This window comes from Fomitopsis serialis (genome assembly GCF_022376445.1).
Source record: "Fomitopsis serialis strain Sig1Antser10 chromosome Unknown B0H18scaffold_43, whole genome shotgun sequence".
NCBI lineage: Eukaryota > Fungi > Basidiomycota > Agaricomycetes > Polyporales > Fomitopsidaceae > Fomitopsis > Fomitopsis serialis.
The window spans coordinates 4,540-24,053 of NW_025955003.1; the positions used below are offsets into that span (position 1 = coordinate 4,540).

At 58.9% G+C, this 19,514-nt stretch overlaps 7 protein-coding genes across 7 annotated transcripts; 2 read left to right on the top strand and 5 right to left on the bottom strand.

The window, feature by feature from the left end:
* Positions 1-345: 345 nt before the first annotated feature.
* B0H18DRAFT_443806 (uncharacterized protein) lies at positions 346-1,494 on the bottom strand. Its single transcript, XM_048038120.1, has 2 exons — positions 896-1,494; positions 346-840 (listed from the first exon to the last, which is right to left on the bottom strand). Exons 1-2 carry the CDS (start codon positions 1,277-1,279, stop codon positions 496-498), a joined length of 729 nt encoding a protein of 242 aa, XP_047892238.1. The 5' UTR covers positions 1,280-1,494; the 3' UTR covers positions 346-495.
* A 3,919-nt stretch (positions 1,495-5,413) lies between these two features.
* On the top strand, positions 5,414-9,597 carry B0H18DRAFT_1120090 (uncharacterized protein; the record flags this gene model as incomplete). Its single annotated transcript, XM_048034052.1, has 13 exons — positions 5,414-5,854; positions 5,910-5,931; positions 5,981-6,068; positions 6,114-7,508; positions 7,564-7,622; positions 7,685-7,723; positions 7,783-7,935; positions 7,997-8,406; positions 8,523-8,837; positions 8,894-8,952; positions 9,007-9,137; positions 9,190-9,367; positions 9,420-9,597. The coding sequence occupies 13 exons, from the start codon at positions 5,414-5,416 to the stop codon at positions 9,595-9,597; spliced, it is 3,468 nt and encodes a 1,155-aa protein (XP_047892239.1).
* A 697-nt stretch (positions 9,598-10,294) lies between these two features.
* Positions 10,295-12,361, bottom strand: B0H18DRAFT_878257 (Six-hairpin glycosidase-like protein; the record flags this gene model as incomplete). The annotated part of the gene is made up of 7 exons (XM_048040611.1): positions 10,295-10,592; positions 10,737-10,933; positions 10,976-11,118; positions 11,227-11,326; positions 11,508-11,598; positions 11,722-12,174; positions 12,222-12,361. The coding sequence occupies 7 exons, from the start codon at positions 12,359-12,361 to the stop codon at positions 10,295-10,297; spliced, it is 1,422 nt and encodes a 473-aa protein (XP_047892240.1).
* Positions 12,362-13,590: 1,229 nt separating this feature from the next.
* Positions 13,591-14,110, top strand: B0H18DRAFT_1013014 (uncharacterized protein). Its single transcript, XM_048029078.1, has one exon. The coding sequence runs from the start codon at positions 13,825-13,827 to the stop codon at positions 14,005-14,007; it is 183 nt and encodes a 60-aa protein (XP_047892241.1). The 5' UTR covers positions 13,591-13,824; the 3' UTR covers positions 14,008-14,110.
* A 726-nt stretch (positions 14,111-14,836) lies between these two features.
* Positions 14,837-16,884, bottom strand: B0H18DRAFT_1120093 (uncharacterized protein; the record flags this gene model as incomplete). The annotated part of the gene is made up of 6 exons (XM_048034053.1): positions 14,837-15,406; positions 15,451-15,711; positions 15,766-16,267; positions 16,328-16,407; positions 16,472-16,609; positions 16,669-16,884. The coding sequence occupies 6 exons, from the start codon at positions 16,882-16,884 to the stop codon at positions 14,837-14,839; spliced, it is 1,767 nt and encodes a 588-aa protein (XP_047892242.1).
* Positions 16,885-17,051: 167 nt separating this feature from the next.
* Positions 17,052-18,091, bottom strand: B0H18DRAFT_1013020 (C-factor). Its single transcript, XM_048029079.1, has 3 exons — positions 17,696-18,091; positions 17,414-17,641; positions 17,052-17,361 (listed from the first exon to the last, which is right to left on the bottom strand). Exons 1-3 carry the CDS (start codon positions 17,972-17,974, stop codon positions 17,161-17,163), a joined length of 708 nt encoding a protein of 235 aa, XP_047892243.1. The 5' UTR covers positions 17,975-18,091; the 3' UTR covers positions 17,052-17,160.
* A 2-nt stretch (positions 18,092-18,093) lies between these two features.
* Positions 18,094-19,259, bottom strand: B0H18DRAFT_1211982 (C-factor). Its single transcript, XM_048036447.1, has 5 exons — positions 19,153-19,259; positions 18,839-19,088; positions 18,561-18,788; positions 18,412-18,481; positions 18,094-18,358 (listed from the first exon to the last, which is right to left on the bottom strand). Exons 1-5 carry the CDS (start codon positions 19,182-19,184, stop codon positions 18,228-18,230), a joined length of 711 nt encoding a protein of 236 aa, XP_047892244.1. The 5' UTR covers positions 19,185-19,259; the 3' UTR covers positions 18,094-18,227.
* Positions 19,260-19,514: the final 255 nt, after the last annotated feature.

The window sequence follows — 19,514 nt, forward strand, 5'->3', positions numbered from 1 at the left end:
CCTTGCCCTTTGGCTTAGGAGAGGGAGTCTCGCTCGCTCTTCCGTCCGTCCGCTCACTCGCCAGCCAACGATCTCGTCCTGCTGTCCTGTTGTCTGCTCGCCGCGTAACCCGCTCACCCCAGGACTGTTCGTTCCCCAATCCTCTCACTCTCTCACCTTCCCATCCACCAGTCCTCTGACCTGCTCGTCCACCCATCCATTGACTTGCTTCCTCTGTTGTTCTTCCGTCCGTCCGCCTGTCCGCCCTGTCACTAGCTATTCCGCCGACCCGCTCACCTGCCTGACTTCTTGCACTCTGGTCAGCCCGTCACCTCGCTCGCACGTCCGCTTGCCGCCTCGTGCTCCCGCCATCTCAGGTGCCTGTCATCTCGTCCTCTTCTCTGCTCGACCGCACGTCCTCTCGCCGTCTCGCCTGCATGACCTCTTGCGATCCCGTCCCCCATCTTCTCGACCACCCGTCTGCTTGCACGGACGCCATCTTGCCCGCCCGTTCTCTTATGCACTCGCTCGCCCGTCTTGTTGCCATGTCGTCCGCTCGGATGCTCGCGAGCTCATGGTCTGTCGTCTCCTTTCGTGTTTGCATGCTGGGTGTGCAGGGTAGCGGGGGGCCGTAGGACGTGAACAGACCACCCCGCTCTTACGCAGGGTTGTCATGCGTACGTACTTCATGCTCAGCACGCATTCGGTGTGTCCGAGAGGAATAGAGGGCGGGACAATGAAGCAGGAGGGCGGTGGTAAGTCGGGAAGGTAGTGAGGTGTCGGAAAGGGCCATAGGACACAAATAGGACACGAGCAGACAACCCCACGGGACGCATTGCGTGCATCTGAGAGACGGTAGAACTGCGGGGGTGGGCTGGGATGGCGGTAGGGGAGCTGGGGCGGGTGACACACCTACTCGTGTCCTCTCTCGGCCGTTTGAGCCCCTTGTTTCCTTTTCTCTACCGTCGACTGCAGGACGCGCTGTCGTATTGTCCATGTCGCCGGTGGCCTTGGAACGCCCCGGGATCGTGGGCAGGGGCTGCGGTGACGTCCTAGGTGTATCGTCTGCGCAGACAGAGAAAAGACACGCACCCGAGTTTCGAGCTGTGGACACGTTTTGGGAAGAGCCGTTAGGGCTTGATGGCACGATGGGAGAAGAGTTTGATATGTACGAGCCGCAGCAGCGACGGGCGGAGAAAGCGCAGGCGTTCAGACAGGTTGTGATTCGAGTTGGATTCGAGCGATAAAACTTATGCTCACCTACAGAGCCCCCACCACCAACTACGCGCACACAGGACATTCAATTCCCTCCATGACGCCTGTCTAGCATGCGTGGGAGCACGAAATGCTCATGGCCAAGCTCGACTGAGACGGCGTATTCCTCTTGGGTCTATAGGGAGGTGGTGACGAATGTGGCTGCGAGTCGATGCATGCCGAGCGAGTGAAGGATCGATCAATGGGAGTCAACGGTTGGGATGGGCGAGAGAGAGCGCGAACACCGGAACGAGGGTCATGAGCAGTCGAAAGCAGCGTTGAGGAGAGGACCGCGGGAGACGATCGCACAGGCGCCCAAACCAGGTCTCTACAGTCTAAGTACTTACTGGCGCCTTGCATATTGCTTCAAGTCGTGGATTTGGTGCATGTGTAGTAGGTTCTCGCAGCTTCCGTGTTTGCTCAATTCTAGTAACTTAGCTTGTTCGCACGTCGCTCTACATAGCAAAGTGTAAGGCGGCCTGAAGCTTGTCAGACCGCCACGAGAACATTGCGAATGACAACGATGCGAGAGCATATATCAACACAACGACTGTGTACAGACACATCCTTGCGGTGATACTCCTACATATCCGGCCAGTCATCGGGGTCTACGACGAATATGCCCACATAAATATAACAGCCTATTGACTCGAAACTGAATACTCACGACTGAGGAGATGTAGCATCTCAAGCAACCACAATGGGTAGTTTGACAGGGATTCGCGCAGTCGCATCTTAATTCAATGTACACATTGCAATGCATTAGCATTAGATGAGACTCAGTGCAGAAATGACTCACTTCGCGTTTCCAGGCACGCCGCAACTGCTGGGAGTACGGGTGGAACCGAGGGGACGTCGTCGTAAATGTCAACTGTGCTTTCGGCATACTAAGCGGACTATGCAATGGGTGTTGTCGTGTTGCAGGTTCTGCGAATGTCAAACTCCTGCTCTTGTACTCACGCAGCTATAGCACAGTGTCGTAAGCTCAGGCACGTCTTCTAGGGCTCAGCAAGACAGCAATGAGGTTGTACTTCGTTGGTTCTCAGCGCCGTGATCGATGTTCGTGTCTGCGTGGATGATTACATGTATCCGTGCTGCACGTAAAATTTTAAAACTGGTTCCTTGCTTAGCGGGCGCGATCGCGAGCGAGCGAGAACGCCGCAGGCTTCTCCGGTAACGCATGCCTGAGTTCGATGCAACGGAGTTCGTCAATATGGGCAAGCCGCGGGACAAGTGGTACGGATTTACCTGTAGCATGCAGGTGGCGCCCGCGGATCGACTGGAGTAACGAGAGATTTGTCAGTGTAATTCGGGCACAGAAGACATGAGCCACGAGAATGACTGACCTTAGCTGTAGGTGGTTCGAGGGAAGGTTGCACCATACGTATATACCTGTCATGTATGATGTAAAGGTAGACACTAGATCTTCTCGGCTTACCACTGTGGTTGTCAATGAGGCTCTGCCTCCACCACGTGCTCGCCTGGGGTGCTGGCATGCCTACCATGAGGCAAGTCATTTTAGGAGCTTCGGATACTGCACTCACTACCCGCGAGATGTATCGTTCGCGCAAGCACGCCCAACTGCAACCGCAGGCTCTCGCTACGAGGGCGCAGACAAGTGGCCTAGCATTAGAAGAACGTGAGTCTGCCTCTCGCTGTCACAGAACCAATTGAATCACATACTGTACGCGCAATGCTATTGTACAACCGCAATTTGGATCAGGATCCCCAACCAGATCGAATCGCGCATCAGTGCAAAGAAGGGTCGACGCTCCAAGGAATTGCATTGACAAGTTGCGGCGTCTTGGGGCGGCCTGCGAACACGTCAACGCGAACGCGTTTTTCAGTGCCGCGTCGAGATGCGGGGACTTGCCAGAAGACCTGTGAATGACAGCCCCGAAGTCAGCGGCGGTCGTTTGTACACGAGAAGGCAGTGGTTAAAGCGGCGGAACAAGGAGAACTGCGGCAACAGGACAGCAACGTGTACCACCCCTTTTCTAGTGTCGCCTGACGTAGAGACCGGCGAGACAGGAATGCCCTATTGTTACGTACCTCTGTCCGTGGAGCATTTCTGCTCGGCCTTTTGACTCATTACGTGTTCATCTCTTTCCTCTCGCGTATCCTCGCCTTCTCCTCGCCCTCCGAGGCTGTCGGTGGTTGTTGCTTCATGGCAGACCTGTCAATCAAGTCCATGCTCTCGCTGTCGATGCAAGTACGAGAGTGAAGGAGTAGACCGTGAGACGGAAGACGAGGTTGCGGACGAGCAGCCCGGAGCCGAGGCCGCTGACCCTGAAGCCACGCAGAGGTGGCAGGAACGTGAGCGGGCGTGACTGACACAGAGGCGATGGAGTTGACTTGCGGCGCGTCACCGCAATTGACGGGTGGCCGACAGCATCAGCCACTCGGGTTTGATGGAGAATCTATCCATTCGATTCGGTACTTCACTCGAGGTCGGACGGTTTATCATCAAGGAATGAGAGGAGGTTAAGGCTGCACGGATACATTGTCGGCATACCGTACAGAGTAGCAACCGCAAAGTATGTCGCCATTGTTCCGTCCCGCTCAGATGCAGCGAGCGGCAGGGATATGTGCTTACGTGTAGCTCCTGAGTCAGAAAACTTCAGCGAGCGCATCACAATAGCTGAGCGATGAATACGTAGAGGACTGGGTTATGAAACGCATATGAGTATATGGGGCAGAGTACGGACAAGAACACGTACCGGTGTTCCCGCGAACGAGTGCATCGCCGTGGCGATTGGTGAGCGCGTCGCTGACGTGCTACTCGGTTTGCTCACGGACGGTATTCATATACCTGTCCGAGTACGAGAGCAGGCCTGGCCGGAAGGTCAGTGGTCGCAGGGTGGTAGACGAGAGAAAGATGCGACTTACTGTAGTAGTCGACGACAAAAGCGGGGCAGACACCGACGTGTTTCCTACGTTCGAGGAAGTCTGAAGGCGAGGTGAGCCCAAGCTACCACTCCTGTGCATGCCACAATCTGCAATCGGTTTTCCGGTTAGCCGTCGAGTACTAGTCACCTGCAATGATGCAGCTTACCTCACCACGCCGAATATCTTCGTTGAGAGCGGTTTGCAGTGGAGAAAGCGATACGGCAGCACGTCATGACTTGGGAGGTGAACTGGACACGAGTTGGCAGACAGCGATGCGTGTGGATACAACTGCGAGCGGGGACATTTGGACAGATCGAGAGGCAGTGTTGCGGATGGCCGACAGCATCAGCAACTCGGGGTTTGATGGGAAATCTGTGAATTCAATTGAATACCTCACTCGAGGTCGACTGATTCACCACACGTACAAGATGAGAACGGTCTATGAATACGCCGTTCATATAGAGAGATGCAATTGGAAGACATACCGCCGGTGTTCCGTCCTGCTGAGATGCGGCGAACGGCAATGGTGAATGTCCGGGCGTCACTGAAGAGTCATAACGCTTTGACGAGCACATCAAAGCAACCCATGGGGGCGGATGTGTAAGGGACTGGAGCGTTGAGGGGGCATGAGCGCATCGGAGACAGAGTAAAGACGAGAGCACGTACCGGTGTTCCCGCGAATGAACGAATCACCATAGCAACGGGTGATCATACCGCTGACGTGCTCCTCGGTCTGCTCGAGGGCGCTGCTCATGTAAATGTCGAGGTACAAGAGCACGCCTGGCCGGGAGGTTAGAGGCTGAGGACGCGACGGTCAAATGGAAGACGCGACGTACCATATTAGCCGACGATGCCAGCCCACGCCGTCCGTGAGGTTGAGGACGATGCACACGTCGACGACGCGCTTGAGGAGGTCGACAGACGAGCCCGACGCAGCTGGTGAAGGCGGTGGTGGCGGGAGGTCGAGGACGAGAGTAAACACGTGAGGGCAGCAGGTGGGCGCGTTTGATCGACGGATGCGCGCGTCGCCGTCGACGGGCGCAGCGCACTCGGGTCTCTGTGCGCTCGCCCCATCTGCTCTGCCCGTCATGTCCGACGCCCATATAACACCCCACGCCGTGCCGCAAGCCCTGTGCCCGCCCAGCACGCCCCGACGCTCGCGACGACGACCGCTGGCTCGCCGACGACCTCTCCCCGGAACAGGCCCACCCGCGCGCGGACTGGCCCACTGACTCTGGCGACTCGGAGGACGCGCACCTCGTCTGCACGGGAGTAAGCCCCTTTCCCGACCATGCCGCCGCCAGAGCTCCTTCCTGTGTCTCAGTACCCCGAGGTTATCGACATCAGCTGGAGGCACAACCTCCGCTATGACCCACGTCTCGGCGACGAAGACGAGGATGAAGCCGCATATGGCTCCTACCACGTTCCCCGCGACATCCCGCCTCTCCGTCATGTCCGTATCGAGACGCCTTCTTGGGGCCCCGGAGGCTCGCAGGGCCGGTCCTCGCCCAGCGACACTGAGAAGCAACCTCAGCGGCGCGAAAGACGGTCCTGCGGCCAGCACATGAATGCACTCCGCCAGACTGCCGCCAGGTACTTCCCTATCGACCTCGCGTGGATCCCAGCCAACTTCTCCTGGCCGAAGATCAAGCCTATCGTCCGTAGCTTCGTCATGGCTTTTATATCAGTCGTCTTCATGGTCCTAAGCCCAGTCGAGGACGTCACAGGCCAGGTGAGTATTCGCCATATGATGCATGTACACAAAGTGACAACCCTTTCGTGCCAAGGCTTCATTCCTCTTTCTAGTTGGTACGTCTGTCTTGTCTTGCATCTTCTATGGCTCTCACACCACGTTCAGCCGCATTCCTCGACCCACCCGCCGATCCCTTCATTTCCGTTCTCGAGCGCGAGTTACTCTTTGCGCTCTGTGTCACGGTTGGCTGGGCGTGAGTCTCTCGCCTTTCAAACAACCTCGCCCTGACGTTGCATAGCTGGTCTTGTCTAGGTATATTCTTCGCGCACCTGGCCCGCCACCATACCGACTACAACATTACGCAGACGGAGGCACTCTCGGGACAATACATCGAGGCTGGCCCGACCGTCATCTCCGCCATATGGGTGTTCCTCGGCGTGACTTTCTTCCTCTTTATCAAGGCCAAGAAAGGATCGGGCCCCTACCTCATTCCCTCTGTTTTCGGTGCGGTCGTCATCGACATCTCCTTCATCACCGATGTCCTCTTCCCCTACCCATACTATACTGTTGGTAGGGTGATTGTCCTTCCACTCGTGCTCCACTGTGGGCTCTGCATCCTGGCGAGCGCGACCATCTTCCCCAGCACGATCACCACACAGTACGCGAGTGCCCTTGCACGCTCGCTCGAGCCACTTGAAGCTGCGCTCCGCGAGCATCGCACCGTACTTAAGCTCCCTCCCTTCGGCTCCGACTTCTCCTCGACGGTCCAGAAGATCACCGGTCTTGTCACCAAGTCCGAAGGAGGACTTGGTCCTGCCGCTGCGGCGTTGCGTCTTGTAAAGAACGACGTCATCTGGGGTCGATTCGCACCAGCAGATATCGGGCATATGCAAGAGTTCGGGCGCCGCCTAGTTGTGCGCGCAAACGGACTCGGGATCTTCTTTACCCTCATCGACCCGACGCGTGAGCGGTTCCCAGTCACACCTCTTCCCAGCAAACCGAACACACCAGTCATGACCCCTGTGGCCTCGTGCGGACAGTCACTCTCGCAACCTGGCACGCCTGCACTCGGCTCAAACTCACCCGACCCACGATCTGATCCCGACTCAGTCGCCTGGGGTCGCAGCCCGCCGCCTTCCCGTCCCCGGAGCCCTACACCTAGCGCTGTGGACACCAAAGAGCGTGGACGGCTTCGACACCGGACCGGTCGGTACAAGACCAATCCGAGCGGCTCCCTATCCTCTCTCCGTTTATCCATCAGCCGACACCTTCACCTACGACACCGGCAGCCTGATAGCGAAGAAGACGGCCAAAATCAAAGACTGCACTTCTCCCTCCTCCACCTCGCCCATTCGCTCTCAGTTCCTCACGCGAGCGCGCCCGTCGGCGAGACGGCCGTCGCGGTCTTCGAGAGTCAACGGTACCTCGCGCTCGAGGCGACGCGGCTGAGCCACCCGGACAGCCCGGAGGCGACGGAGACGTTCGTTTACCTCCTCAGGGAGAGCTGCGATGACCTTTTGGGCGCGTGTGCGGACGCGGTGCGCGAGGCGAGGGGGTGGGTCGGAAGTGTGCGGAATGGGTGGTTCGAGGGGAGGAAGAGCGCGGAGCAGAGGAGGTTGGACACGAAGGCGAGAATGTTGGAAGTGAGGTACAAGGTGGACAGTGCACTGAACCGGTTCCGGAAGGATTTCAGGTGTGTGGCCTGAGTGACAGGGTCGAAAAAGGTGGCACTGATTCGGGGTTCGTAGGCATAAGGTCCTCGACCCTTACCGTTCAGCGTTCGACCCCGCCCGCGTTGGTTCACCTGGTGCGGATGCGACTGCCGAGCCGCCTCCTCACCGATATCTCTTCCACTGCTACGTATACCAGTACCATCTCATCCAGTTCGCAACCGTGGCTATAGAAATGGTACGTCGTGTTTGACAGCTCAGGGTCATACATGTAGCACTGACCGGATTATACTGCAGATCGACGCGATCACGTCGCTGGAGGAAGACAAGAAGAGGCCTCGCTGTGGGGCCCGTTTATGCCCGTGAAATTCAAGAAGGTCTTCTTGAACTGGGGCGGGAGCCAATACGACGCAACGGTCGAAACGGAAGGCAACGACGATGAGGATCCAGGTATGGCTCCACCGACATGCGATGCTGACTCGGCTCTGATATGTCTTCACTCGGTTGCTAGACACCATCCCCGGTATGCAGACCGACTGGGACGAAGACTTGGGCCAGCCGTCTCGGAGAGACCCCGACGCACTCCCGCCGAACACTCCCCTCGAGCACGTCATGTCGTGGTTCCACACTCTGCTTATGGGTCTCACGGGCGGGAACATGCTCTTCGCTCTCAAAGCGGGCACGCTCACCGTCCTCCTCTGCCTCCCGAACTTCCTCAAGCATACAGCACACTTCGCATACGAAGAGCGATTCGTCTGGGGCATCTTCATGGGCCAACTGACACTGGCGCGATTCAGGGGCGACACGACGTTTGCGCTGTTCGCGCGTCTGCTGTGTACGCTTCTCGGCGGCCTGACAGGCTTGGTAATGTGGTACATCTCCGCGCAGAAGGGCATCGGCAACGCCTACGGCTACACGGCTGTCATTGCCTTCTGTACGCCCTTTTTCTACTACGGACGACTGTATTGGCCGGGCCCGCGATGACGAACATCATCTACTTCGTCACGACCTGCATCGTCCTCGGATTCTCCTGGCAGAATGCGCACTTCGCCGCGATCTTCCACTTCTACGGCTGGTCGCTCGCGTGGCGACGGTTTGTGCTCGTCTGCGCGGGCGTCACAGCCGCGTTCATCTTCAGCCTGCTTCCGCCGAGCACGACGCTGCGCAAGTACCAGCGAACGATGCTGAGCACGACGACGGCTGAGCTAGGCAGCGTCTACTGCTCGATCGTCAGCTTTGCGAACACGAGAGGGCGGCACGACGTCAACCGCGGGGAGATCGTGCAGGCGTTGATCGCCATCCGGATGAAGCTGAAGCGGTCGGTCATGTTGAAGACGAACATCATCTACGAGGTAAGTAACCGCGGCTTGTATTGAATGGTCGAAACTAAGCTGACCTCTATCGCTAGTTTTCATTGCGAGGCAAGTGGCCGGCGCAGCGTTACCAGCGGATACTGGAGCTGCAGATGTAAGTTGATGATCACGCCATCCTTCCCTCGAAGCTGGGCTGATTGAGGTCTAGGCAAATCGCGTTTTTGCTCTCCCATCTCATGTCAGTCGTAGAGCATCTCGACCCCGCTTGGTCGCGAGCGTTCCTTCGACGCACGCGTCTGCTCGATGCTGATTTCCAGGGCGATGTACTCGCGGTGATCAGTGAGTGCTTGAAGTAATGCGATGCTTACTCGTGATTTACATCGCGTCTTAGGCATGATATCGACGGCGCTTCGTACTGGAACACCTCTTCCGCAAGTGACGCCGTGTCCGCTGGTCGATCGGTTCATGGTCTACTCGCACGGTCTGAACGTGATACGGCAGGAAGAAGACGACGACTACGGCTTGCCGCGGACGATGACCATCGACACGCTGGAGAACGAACAGTACCTGTACGTGGTCCCTTTGATGTGCGCAAGAGGTATGCTTACTTGCTATCGATAGGTCGTTCGCGGTCGGTGTGACGACCGCGTTCGGTATCATCCTCCGCCTCGACAAACTGATGGTGGCTGCGAAGGAGCTCGTCGGCGAGCAGTACCACATCCACGGGATCGGCGTCCCCGCGGAGGCAAGAGGGTATATGGAGAACAGTGAAGCAGAGAAGCTCGGGAAAGAAGTTTGACGAAGTAGAATGAGTAAGCCAAGGTATGTACGATAGCTCTGGCAGGACGCTGTAGCCCTGTATGTACAGGATGGAAACGACGTATTGTAGGGCTCGTTCGTTTATTGCGTATATTGTTATTCTAATTGTTCCCATTCGACGCACTACTATGTGATGTACCCACGAAACCGTGAACTAGGGTCGTGCCGTGGGTACATTGGACGTCAGAGTCACTGTAGCACGTTCAGAGTATGCGATCTCGCTAGAATCGAATTACACATACCGTCAACGAAAGCACAGTACTCTCGACGTCGACGGGCACACGGCCTTCGTTAGCGACGACGCATCTACGCTCGCCCAGCCTGCGATGCTTCCTTGTCTCTTCGCCAATATGGATGCTTCACTGCTTTCATTGACACCGTCCTTTGCCTCTGGTCTCCCGTCGCTGATGCATACGATCCTAGATGCTGCTGCGCCACGCGTCTTGCGGTGCCCCAGTGTATGCGCCAGTTCTCGAGAAGTCCACCATGGCACCAGGGAGCAGAAAGCGAACTATATATCCAGAGTAAGTATCCGTAGATTACACCGCCCGTACCGTCACATCAACTGAACGTGGTCTGGTCTAGTCTGTAGTACGAGAGATCGACGAAATATGCACATCAACCGGCAAGGCGCACCGCAGGCGACCGCAGCGCTCCAAAGCCCAAGCGTGGCCCGCTCACCAAACGAGCACCGCCGCCCCGAGCACGACAGCACCGACCGCGCCCCACGCGCCGCCCGCCGGCCCAAGGCGGACGGCAGCGTTGACGCCCGGCGCGCCGACCTGGACCCAGTCCCTCCACGCGGCGTCGAGCTCGACGACGAAGGCCTGGCCCTCGGGGGAGCTCCCGCCCTGGGCGGCCCAGTTGTAGGGGTCGACGACGGGGGTGAGCCACATCTGGGGGGAGAAGTGCGAGAGGCCGGCGCCGGCGTCCGCGCTCGGGGTGGGCAGGCTGTAGCTCGAGGTCGCGGTTGCGCTCTCGGAGGTGGCGGCCGAGGGGGAGGACGGGGCGGAGGCGGACTGCGAGGCGGTGGAGGCGCGGTGGGATGCGGTGAAGGATGTGGCGGGGCCGACGCCGTCGCCGGTGCCCCAGCTAGAGAAACTGCCTAGGCCCTTTGACTTGGCGTCGGCGGGGGCGGAGAGGGCCTTGCGGGACTTTTCTGCGTGGGGGACGTGGGAGTGGATGCCCTGGAGGAGGGCGAGGCGGTAGACGGTGCTGGCGAGGAGGGTGGTGGAGGAGGCGTCGAGGAAGGAGCTGCCGGTGTCGGTGGACTTTGTCTCGTTGGCGTAGTTGTGGAAGAGGGAGGAGTCGGAGTCCTGGGGCGGCGTGAGCATGTAGGGCGGGCACGGGGACGGTACTGCCAGGTAGCGGTACATGCCGTCGTGGATCTCGAGGATCCAGCTCGTGAGGTCGGCCATCTCGGCGTCCATGCTGCTGGCCCACGGCGAGCGCTGGATCGTGGCGAGGACGCGGGTCATGCCGGCTGCGGCCCACGCGTTCCCTAAACAGGTGGCGTCAGCAGTGCATTGGGGGAGACTCGCGACAGCGATGGTGCGCGGCCGGACGTCTGCTCTGCCCACACGCGCACACAGCGGCAAGACCGACTCACCTGTCGACCAGAAGCCCGGGTCGACATTCGTGTGCCCCATCAGGATGTGCCGCCAGAGGCCCTCGTCGTCGTCGAAAAGGTGGGATCGGTATAGCTTGATCTGCGAGCACGAAAGTTAGCGGAGGTGCGCGGGAAGATCGGGGAGGACACAGCAACGCGACGCGTTCGAGGGCACGTGGGGCGCGTCGGACATGTCCTCTACAGCTCGGGCCTCACACCATCCACATGCTCGCTCGCCGCGCTCCTCCTCCCTGGCCAGGAGGCGACAGGAGGCGACTCACCTGGGTATAAGCCTCCTGCAGGAGGGACTGGTTGGCGGAGAGGACGCCGTAGTATGCGAGGAAGGGGGGCACCATGTACGTGAAGTCGGCCCTGTACGCGTCGTCCGTTGATCAGCAGATGTCGCGAACGAGAGACACGGATAGACGTGACGGTGGTCCAAGCCCAAATCGTGCGACAAGACAGGGGGCGGCGAGAACGCGAACGGCTACTCACCAGAGCTGGACTTGCTCGACGCGGTGGCTGATCGCGCCGTCGTCGGTGCGGGGCACGACGGTGAGGAGGTACTCGAGTTGCTCGGCCGCGGCGCGCGCGTACGTGACGCCCCTGCCAAAGCTGACGCCGTGGGGGCTGCTTGCGTTCAGCGGGCGGTCGAGCTCGGGGTCGGGCGCGCCGGTCCAGTTGGCGAGGAGGATGGCGACGCCGAGGGAGGCGGGGTCGCCGGCGGCGGCGCCGTCGACGTACATGACAGGCTGGGGCCCGGTAGAGTTGGAGCGGTTCGCGGCGGCATTCTCCGCGATCTGGAGGACGGGTGCGAGGGCGGCGTAGGAGTAGGGGTCGGGGAGGGACGAGTTGCCGGCGGGCGGGGGGAGGGACGAGTTGAAGAAGACGGCGTAGGCGGGCGCGTCGGACTCGAGGAGGGCCTCGGACTCGGTGCCGAGTTCCCAGCTGAGGAGGGGTCAGCGTGAGCGCGGGACGGGGGAGCGAGGACGGACGTCTGCTGTGCTGCGAGCCAGAGGTTGTCTTTGACGGCGGCGAGCTGGGCGGCGGAGAGGTTCTGGGCGGCGGCGCGGGAAAGGAGGGAGGCGGCGGCGAGGACTGCGGTGAGGAGAGGGAGCGGAGACTGCGCGCGCATCGTGTGCACCGGCGGCGGGGCGGCGGCGAGGACGGCGGCGGCGGGGCGGATAAGTTATGGGGAGGACAGCCGTTCGAGGACGCCATGGCGTTGCGGACGACTTGGCGCACAGGCGCTGGCAGACGGTAGCCCGATCGTGGATCTGGAGCGATACCCTTTTGGGCGGAGCCTGTCTTCCCCGCATCTCGATCCATCGGGCCGTCTGTCCCTGTCCGTGCTGGCCCTGTGGCTGCGTGCTGGCGCACTGCTGGCTCCTCCCATCTACACACGCACACTCGACGGGTGCAGGCAAGTTACGGATATGCTGTACCACGTCTCTCTGAGTCTCGCCCGAACCCCTCGCTAACATCCTTCGCAACGTCTGCGTTGCCCTTGCCGGGACACAGCGCGCTTGATCGCACCTCGCCTCGCGGCTCCTCCGAGTCGTCCTCGCGCTCGCTCTTGCCAATCCAAGCCGCCTTTTCGGCGACCTCCACGCATCGTGAGTGTTCGCATCTGTCATCCCCATGCCCTGTGATCCCTGCTTCTCCTCGCCGCACTCTCGAACCCGGATGTTCTCCGTATGCACCCAGTATTGACACCGTGTATCTATCGTCGCTTCTCACTGCCGTATCGCTATGGACATGCGCGAACCACTGATACCCGGAGCTCCAGATTTGCAGGTATCCGTGCTTCTTCAAGGTCGTCCACTTTTCCACTTACAACTCTGCGCAGCGTGGCGAGGCGACCTCATGATCAACGAGCTGTATCTCTGCTCTACCAGTCGCAGGGGGACGTGTACCTAATTGTACGTCCATCAGCTTCCACTACGTGCATGTAACCAACACATTCCCTGTCGGTGTATATCTGTGTGTCGGACGAGGTCCTCGCAGCGCCCTGTCAGTCCCTGGAAGGTCGAGAACGCTGGGACCATTGTACGTACGTATCTATCATTCATTCACACGGAATGGGCTGTTCGTTTGTGTCCAGGCGTCCACCCCAAGGATCTGGTGACGAGTCGCTGTGAGTCCGATCGGAGCTGCGTGCGCTCAAGGTGCGGCTTTTGCACGAATGAATACGACGTCGAGCAGCGTTATACCTAGGTTTCCCCTAGACGAGGCGCTGTCTCTGCGGTCATGTGCTAGCTCAGTCCCGCTCTCATTTCTACACGGCTCGCGCCGACGTGCCACTGCATATCCGCAGAGCGTCGAGAAATGCTCGCCATTAATATTGCATCCTTGGTGTACATAATATGAGTCGTAAGACTCGGTGACGTATGATCGTCGTCTCAGCCACCACGCCACTACGATCGAACATCTCATCCGCTTGCAGATTGGCAAACGAACGACAGGGAAACCTTCCTAAGAGGCCACACATATCCATAAAGCTCTCGCATACCGGCTCTCGCATATCGGCCCTTCAAGAGCCTCACCACTTATCCGCGCTCAGCGCCGCAGCAGCGTACGGATGCTGCTCGAACCGCAATGGCTGGTCTAGCTCATACGGCACCAGCGGCAGTAGCTGCCAAAAACATGTGGCATGCTCTCGTCCAAGTTCGTCAACTGAAGGTCCCGCATAAGCGGGCGTTCCTCTTCCTCCAGCAGCTCATTCTCAAGCACGGCGCTCATGCATACTGTAAAGACACGATATCCGTGAAGGAAGTCTGAGACGGCCTCGACTTCTTCTGCTCGTCGCGGAGTCATGCCATCAAGATGGTCGACTTCCTGTCAGGCGCTGTCCCTATACGCAGCGCGACCAGAAGAAGGTCGAGCAGGGCTACGAGCTCTTCTTGCGCGACCTAGAGGAGGACGAGGAGATGCGGGGCGCGGTGAACCTGTACCAGGCGAAGGACGTCAAGCCGGGTGCGGGCTCGGGCTTGGCGGGCCAGTTTGCGATGGGTGTGGACGAGGGCGCACAGGATGAGACGGCGACTATTGCGCCGACGGAGGGCGACGAGGACGAGCCGGACTTTCCTGAAGTCGAGCTGGACGAGCTGCTGGAAGACTTCGACGTGATGACGCTGGAAGAACACGATGCATGAAGATACTCATCTGTCGTGGTCGTTGATTCTACACTGGTCATAGACATGCTGTGCGTGGTCGTACGCTAGACACAGGAAGTCAATGTCGAAACTGTTGTGTTGTGTTTGACAACTGAATTGTCAGTCCACAGTAGTATTTGATCCTCGGATCTGCACGATGTCTCCAGTTCGTCTCCTCTAGCGCTGCCTGTGCCCCGTTACGCATCAATGCGGCGGCCGGATCCTAGGGAGGAGAGGGGGAGAGGGCATGCGAATGGGAGCCGTCCCCGTACGGATGGATTTGAGGTCGGGCGACTCTTGCTGGTCAAGGACGATATCCATGTCAGGGATTCGGGGCAGTCGAAGCTTTGATGAGGCTCCGAGTCTCTTTATTCGTTTACTGTTGTTTCAAGGCCAGTAAGACAAACATAACGGATGAACGCGCAAACAAGTGTCGAACCGTGCATCCAGGCCCGTCACATCAACAGCTGCGCCTTCATAAACTCGTCGTGTGCCTTCGTGATCAGCCCTCCAGGAACCGTCCCCTTCGCCCAAACGAGGCTGGTATCGATCGCTAGCGGATATCTCGCTTCGTTCTCCTTCCCGCACCAGTCGAAGTCGACGAGCATCAAGCCCTTCTCGGTCCTAATCACGTTCGGTTCTCGAAGATCTCCGAAGACCAAGCCCGCGTTATGTAGCGCGTCCACCGCCGCTGAGAGTTTGTCAGCAGGTAGTGAACCTTCGCGTTCCTCGACCCAGTCCATCACCACAACCCACATATTTCCCACCTCGGGGACTTGCTCGCAGTACCACAACCGTGGCGCCAGATCCTTGTCAGCTAGGAGTTGATGACCCTCTTTCCCGTAGGCGGGCGTGAACTTGACGACAACGTCATGGGACCGTGACGCGTGGCCTTGCACTGTGTCCTTGTCCGCGATGTGCGTCGCAACGGCCTTGAATACGGCCCGCTCGTTGCGATCCGCGTTGATGTGTTTCGTATATTCCAGAGTAACCGTACCACCGGAGGGGAGCCGCGACGGGAATGTCTTGAAGTGAGGGCTGACAATTGAGAGAGGCAGGGACGCATCACCAGATGATTCCAGGTCCCCGTAGTAGCCGTCAATGTCGGGAAGGCAGCTTCTGATGTGACGCCGAATAGATGGTCCACTTTGCGAACCACTGTCTCGAGAGCTGGCTTCCCAGGCGTGAGGACGGGGCTCAGGCATATGTAGTCCGTCAGGGGTTGCCGTATGAAGCCATCCGCAAAGAGGGCGGCAGAAACCTGGGTGTAAGGACCAACCATACTAATGATGAACGCAGGACAGGACGACACTCTGCGCAGTGGTGCGTACTATACGGGGCTGTCAGCCAGCGGCCGTTGCCAGTATGACGTGAGACGGCTCACATTCGCCGAGGCGTTGATCGCGACGTAGAAACACTCGGCCTCTGCAGCCGGGTCACAACCACCCTCTCCAATCTCGTTCTGCAGTTCCATAATCAGGTGCACAGGATCTACCTTTCCCACAGAATGAGAGGAGTACATGAGACCGTCAGGCCGGACTTCCTTCCCGTCGACCACCATCACGATGGTTCCGAATGTTCTGTGGATCAGTTTCCTCATTGCGAACGTCAACGCCGCCTGTCGATCGGTCTCCGTGGTATAGAATGCGCGAGCCTGTGTCACGAATCGATAAGCAATGCTCAAGTCGCTGGGCGGATGTTCGGACGGTTCCGTCATTCTCTGCATGAACTTGGCGAAGAAGGGATGGTAGATCGCCGCAGATGGACCGAAGTCGTGTGGGCGTCCGTTGCGCACAGCATCTGGCCGGCTCGATTCCTGTGTAATGTGATATTTACTGAGCTTTGCACCGTCGGAAGGACTAGGACGGGTTCGCGCTTTTGCAGCACTATCCTCACCTGGTACGAGGTGAGTTATGACTCGGGAAGCGGATTGTTGGTTCACTTACGAGATGGTTAATGATGATGTTCTGGGATCGGAGATATATTTCGCGACATTGAGGAAGCAGGGGGTGTAATGGCTGTTGTTCTAAGCGTTACAGGTGGTGCTAGTGATGAACGGAGGTCACAGACGCACTGAGAACTACCACCACCTTGCTCATGTCCTTTCTCCAACTTTCCAACAAGCGGTGAAGGCCAATCGTCCCTCCGCCCTTCACAATATCTTGTTCTTGTTGTTCCAACTGTTGATACATTGGCATTGGCGAGCGAAGCGATAATGTGTCGGCGAGCTGCGGAGAAAGTATGATGAGTCAATGGTCATCCAAGCTCGCAGTCGCAACCCTTGCACCTGTGAAACCGTGGCTGTCATCTCGCTGCCTGTTGGGAAGTATGGGCGAGCATCGCTCTTGGCAGCCTCTGCCAAGTCGGAGACGTAGGGGTATTCGATCAAAGGCTGGTATGCGTAGCCAGATGTCAACAGGTACTGGTACGTTACCGCGGTGTCATTGGGAATGCGGCGCAGAACAGGAGAGACAAATTCGACATATTTGGCCGGAACAGACATGCGTTAGTGAGGGACCGCGCGCGTCCCGGTGGTGGTTGAAGGTGAAGATCGAAGGCCAAAAGCCAAGACTACGTTCCTGGGCCTGAGCGCTGAGCCTCGAGTGGTCCGGTCATCATCAATACGTACACACGTCTCCAACTTGTAGGCACGTGAATCTTCCGTAACTAGTATTACGAGGTTTCATTGGACAAGAACGCGAAGCATCACGGTCATCCATTCACGATTTCACGAGCATACCATACATGGTGGACCATTCCCTTCTCGCTGACCACACGCCTACCACGGATGCTGCGTGCCGTTGTACCTCCAGAACTTGCCCGAGTCGGCGGGGGTGAGGCGGGCGATGACGCCGAGGATGCCGGCGGCGCTCTCCGTGGTCTCGAGGACGGCGCCCTCGCCGCCGAGCGGGGTCTTGACCCACCCGGGATCCATGCAGATGCACGTAAAGTCTACGCGGGTCTTCGCCTGCTTGTACGTCTGTGCGGCGCACGTCGGTCGGCTGGGAGGAACGCAAAGAGGAGGGACGCACGAGCATGTTGAGGGCGCACTTGCTGATTGAGTAGCTCGTGCACTTGGGGCCGCAGTCGAGCCCGAGCGACGCGAGCCCGGTGGAGACGTTCACGATCGTCTTCTTGGAGCCGCGCAGGAGGAAGGGGTAGTAGAGCTCGCCGAGGAGGGCGGGTGCGCCGAGGTTGGTCTGGAGGACCTCGAGGAGTTGGGCGTAGTCGAAGTCGAAGGGCGAGTCGAAAGCGGGGTTCTGAGGTGCGGCCGTATGAGCCAGGGAAGAAGTAGTAGTGACAGGTGGGCTTACGATGGCCGCGTTGTTGTAGAGGTAGTCGAGCCCGCGGTCACCGAGTATGTCGCTCACGTACTTGACGGAGTCGCGCATCGACTGTTCACTGCCAACGTCGAGCGGGACGACGTGCACGCGGCCCATTTCGGACGCCTGAAGCTTGTGCAGGTCTGTAGCGGCTGCGGGAGTCCGGCAGGTGGCTATGATCTCGTTTGACAGAGAGGCAGCGAGGAGCTGGGTGGTAAGTTCGAGGCCGAGGCCGCGGTTTGCGCCGGTGATGAGCCAAACGGTGGACATGTTGAAGGGAATAAGTGTGCAAAGACATGGCAGAGACGGGCTTATATGGAGGGAGCACGACGGGAGGACGATGGCGGAGAGTGTCGAGAGTTGGTCAAGAGACTGCACACCCGGCTATTCCTCGGCAGAATAGCAGGCACGATCGCACGCGCGTGCTCTCTTTCTCCTCCTCCTCCTACCTGCCAAGGAGTATACATGCTGCCTGCTACTGCTGCTCTACTCCGTGCTATGTGCTACGGCCCGTCTGCGGCTGCTACCACACGACCTCCTCGCCGTCGTTGTTGAGGAACTTGCCCGAGCTCTTCCCCGTCGCCGTCGTTGCAAGCTTCAGCAGCCTGCCCACCGACTCCTCCACCTCCATCATCGCACCCGGTCCTCCCATGTCTGCCCTCGCCTCAGTCACAATCTCTCGCGCTGAGTTTTCTGCACAAACACACCTGTCTTAACCCACCCCGGGTCGACCACATAAGCGATCAAGTCTGGCCTCGTCTTTGCCTGTTTGTACATCTGCCCACCCGCAGCGATTTATGCACTAGTCAGCGACTCATGCACAGGAGGTACGCTTGAGGCACGCAACGAAACTCACGAGCATGTTCAGCGCCGTCTTGCTCACGCTGTACGTCGCATTCTTCGCCCCAAAGTCCAGCCCGATACTCGCCAGCCCGCTCGTCATGTTCACAATCACCTTCCGCCGGCCCTTCTCCAGCAACGGTAAGTACACCGTCCCCAGCAGCGCCGGCCCCGCCACGTTTGCCCGCAGCGTGTCTAGCAGCCCGTCGTACGAAAAGTTGAACGTAGAGTCGTCGCCCTCCGTCTAGCCCCCGATCAGCGGCCAGTACGACATGCAGAGGCAGCAGGACTCACGATGGCGGCGTTGTTGTACAGGTAGTCAAGTCCCTTCTCTCCGAGGATCCCCTCCACCTCCGGTACGCTCCCGCGGATGCTCGCCTCGCTGCTCACGTCTAGCGCGACGACGTGCAGCTGCCCCTTTGCGCTATCCTTCAGCGCGGTCAACTTTGATGCCCGCGCAGGATCGCGGCACGTCGCGACGACGATATTTCTTGGGTTGGAGACGAGTTGTCGGACGAGCTCAAGCCCGATTCCGCGCGAGGAGCTGCGAGTTGGACGACCATAAGAGTGAGTCGTAGTAGCAGGCCTGGTCTAGTATGTCGACTTACCCAGTGACGAGCCAGGTCGATATCTCAGCCATGATATCACTCACGCACGATCTTACTCTCGACCAAAGACGACGAGACTAACGTTCTCGATAAACCCATCCACCGCACATATATACCCTCGCCCTGCGCCTCTCGGTGCTCCGGATCGACTCCGTGGGCGAGGAGGCGCGTCACTTGATGCTCAGCGGCGAATCCTCGGTGCGTCCCCGCCCCGAAGTCCTATCGCCCCGACTTCCGCGTGCCGAAAGCTTATTCGGGAGGCGACGAGATCTGTGTTGCGCTGATTGTTGATAGAGTCGTGGGACGGAGAGGCCGCTCACCAGGACAGGGAGTTGAAGCTGGAGATCGTCTCGAGTGGCGCG

Excerpts from the sequence above, each read along its gene's own strand:
- B0H18DRAFT_443806 (XM_048038120.1), bottom strand. The coding sequence starts at position 1,279 with ATGTCCTGTGTGCGCGTAGTTGGTGGTGGGGGCTCTGTAGGTGAGCAT. Across the intron at positions 841-895 it reads ACGGCCGAGAGAGGACACGA|TTCTACCGTCTCTCAGATGC; the intron begins GTAGGTGTGTCA and ends CCACCCCCGCAG.
- B0H18DRAFT_1211982 (XM_048036447.1), bottom strand. The coding sequence starts at position 19,184 with ATGGCTGAGATATCGACCTGGCTCGTCACTGG. Across the intron at positions 19,089-19,152 it reads TCGACCTGGCTCGTCACTGG|CTCCTCGCGCGGAATCGGGC; the intron begins GTAAGTCGACAT and ends TCCAACTCGCAG. Across the intron at positions 18,789-18,838 it reads TGTACAACAACGCCGCCATC|ACGGAGGGCGACGACTCTAC; the intron begins GTGAGTCCTGCT and ends ATCGGGGGCTAG.
- B0H18DRAFT_1013014 (XM_048029078.1), top strand. The coding sequence starts at position 13,825 with ATGGCTGGTCTAGCTCATACGGCACCAGCGGCAGTAGCTGCCAAAAAC.
- B0H18DRAFT_1013020 (XM_048029079.1), bottom strand. The coding sequence starts at position 17,974 with ATGTCCACCGTTTGGCTCATCACCGGCGCAAACCGCGGCCTCGGCCTC. Across the intron at positions 17,642-17,695 it reads TCTACAACAACGCGGCCATC|AACCCCGCTTTCGACTCGCC; the intron begins GTAAGCCCACCT and ends GCCGCACCTCAG. Across the intron at positions 17,362-17,413 it reads AGTGCGCCCTCAACATGCTC|ACGTACAAGCAGGCGAAGAC; the intron begins GTGCGTCCCTCC and ends TGCGCCGCACAG.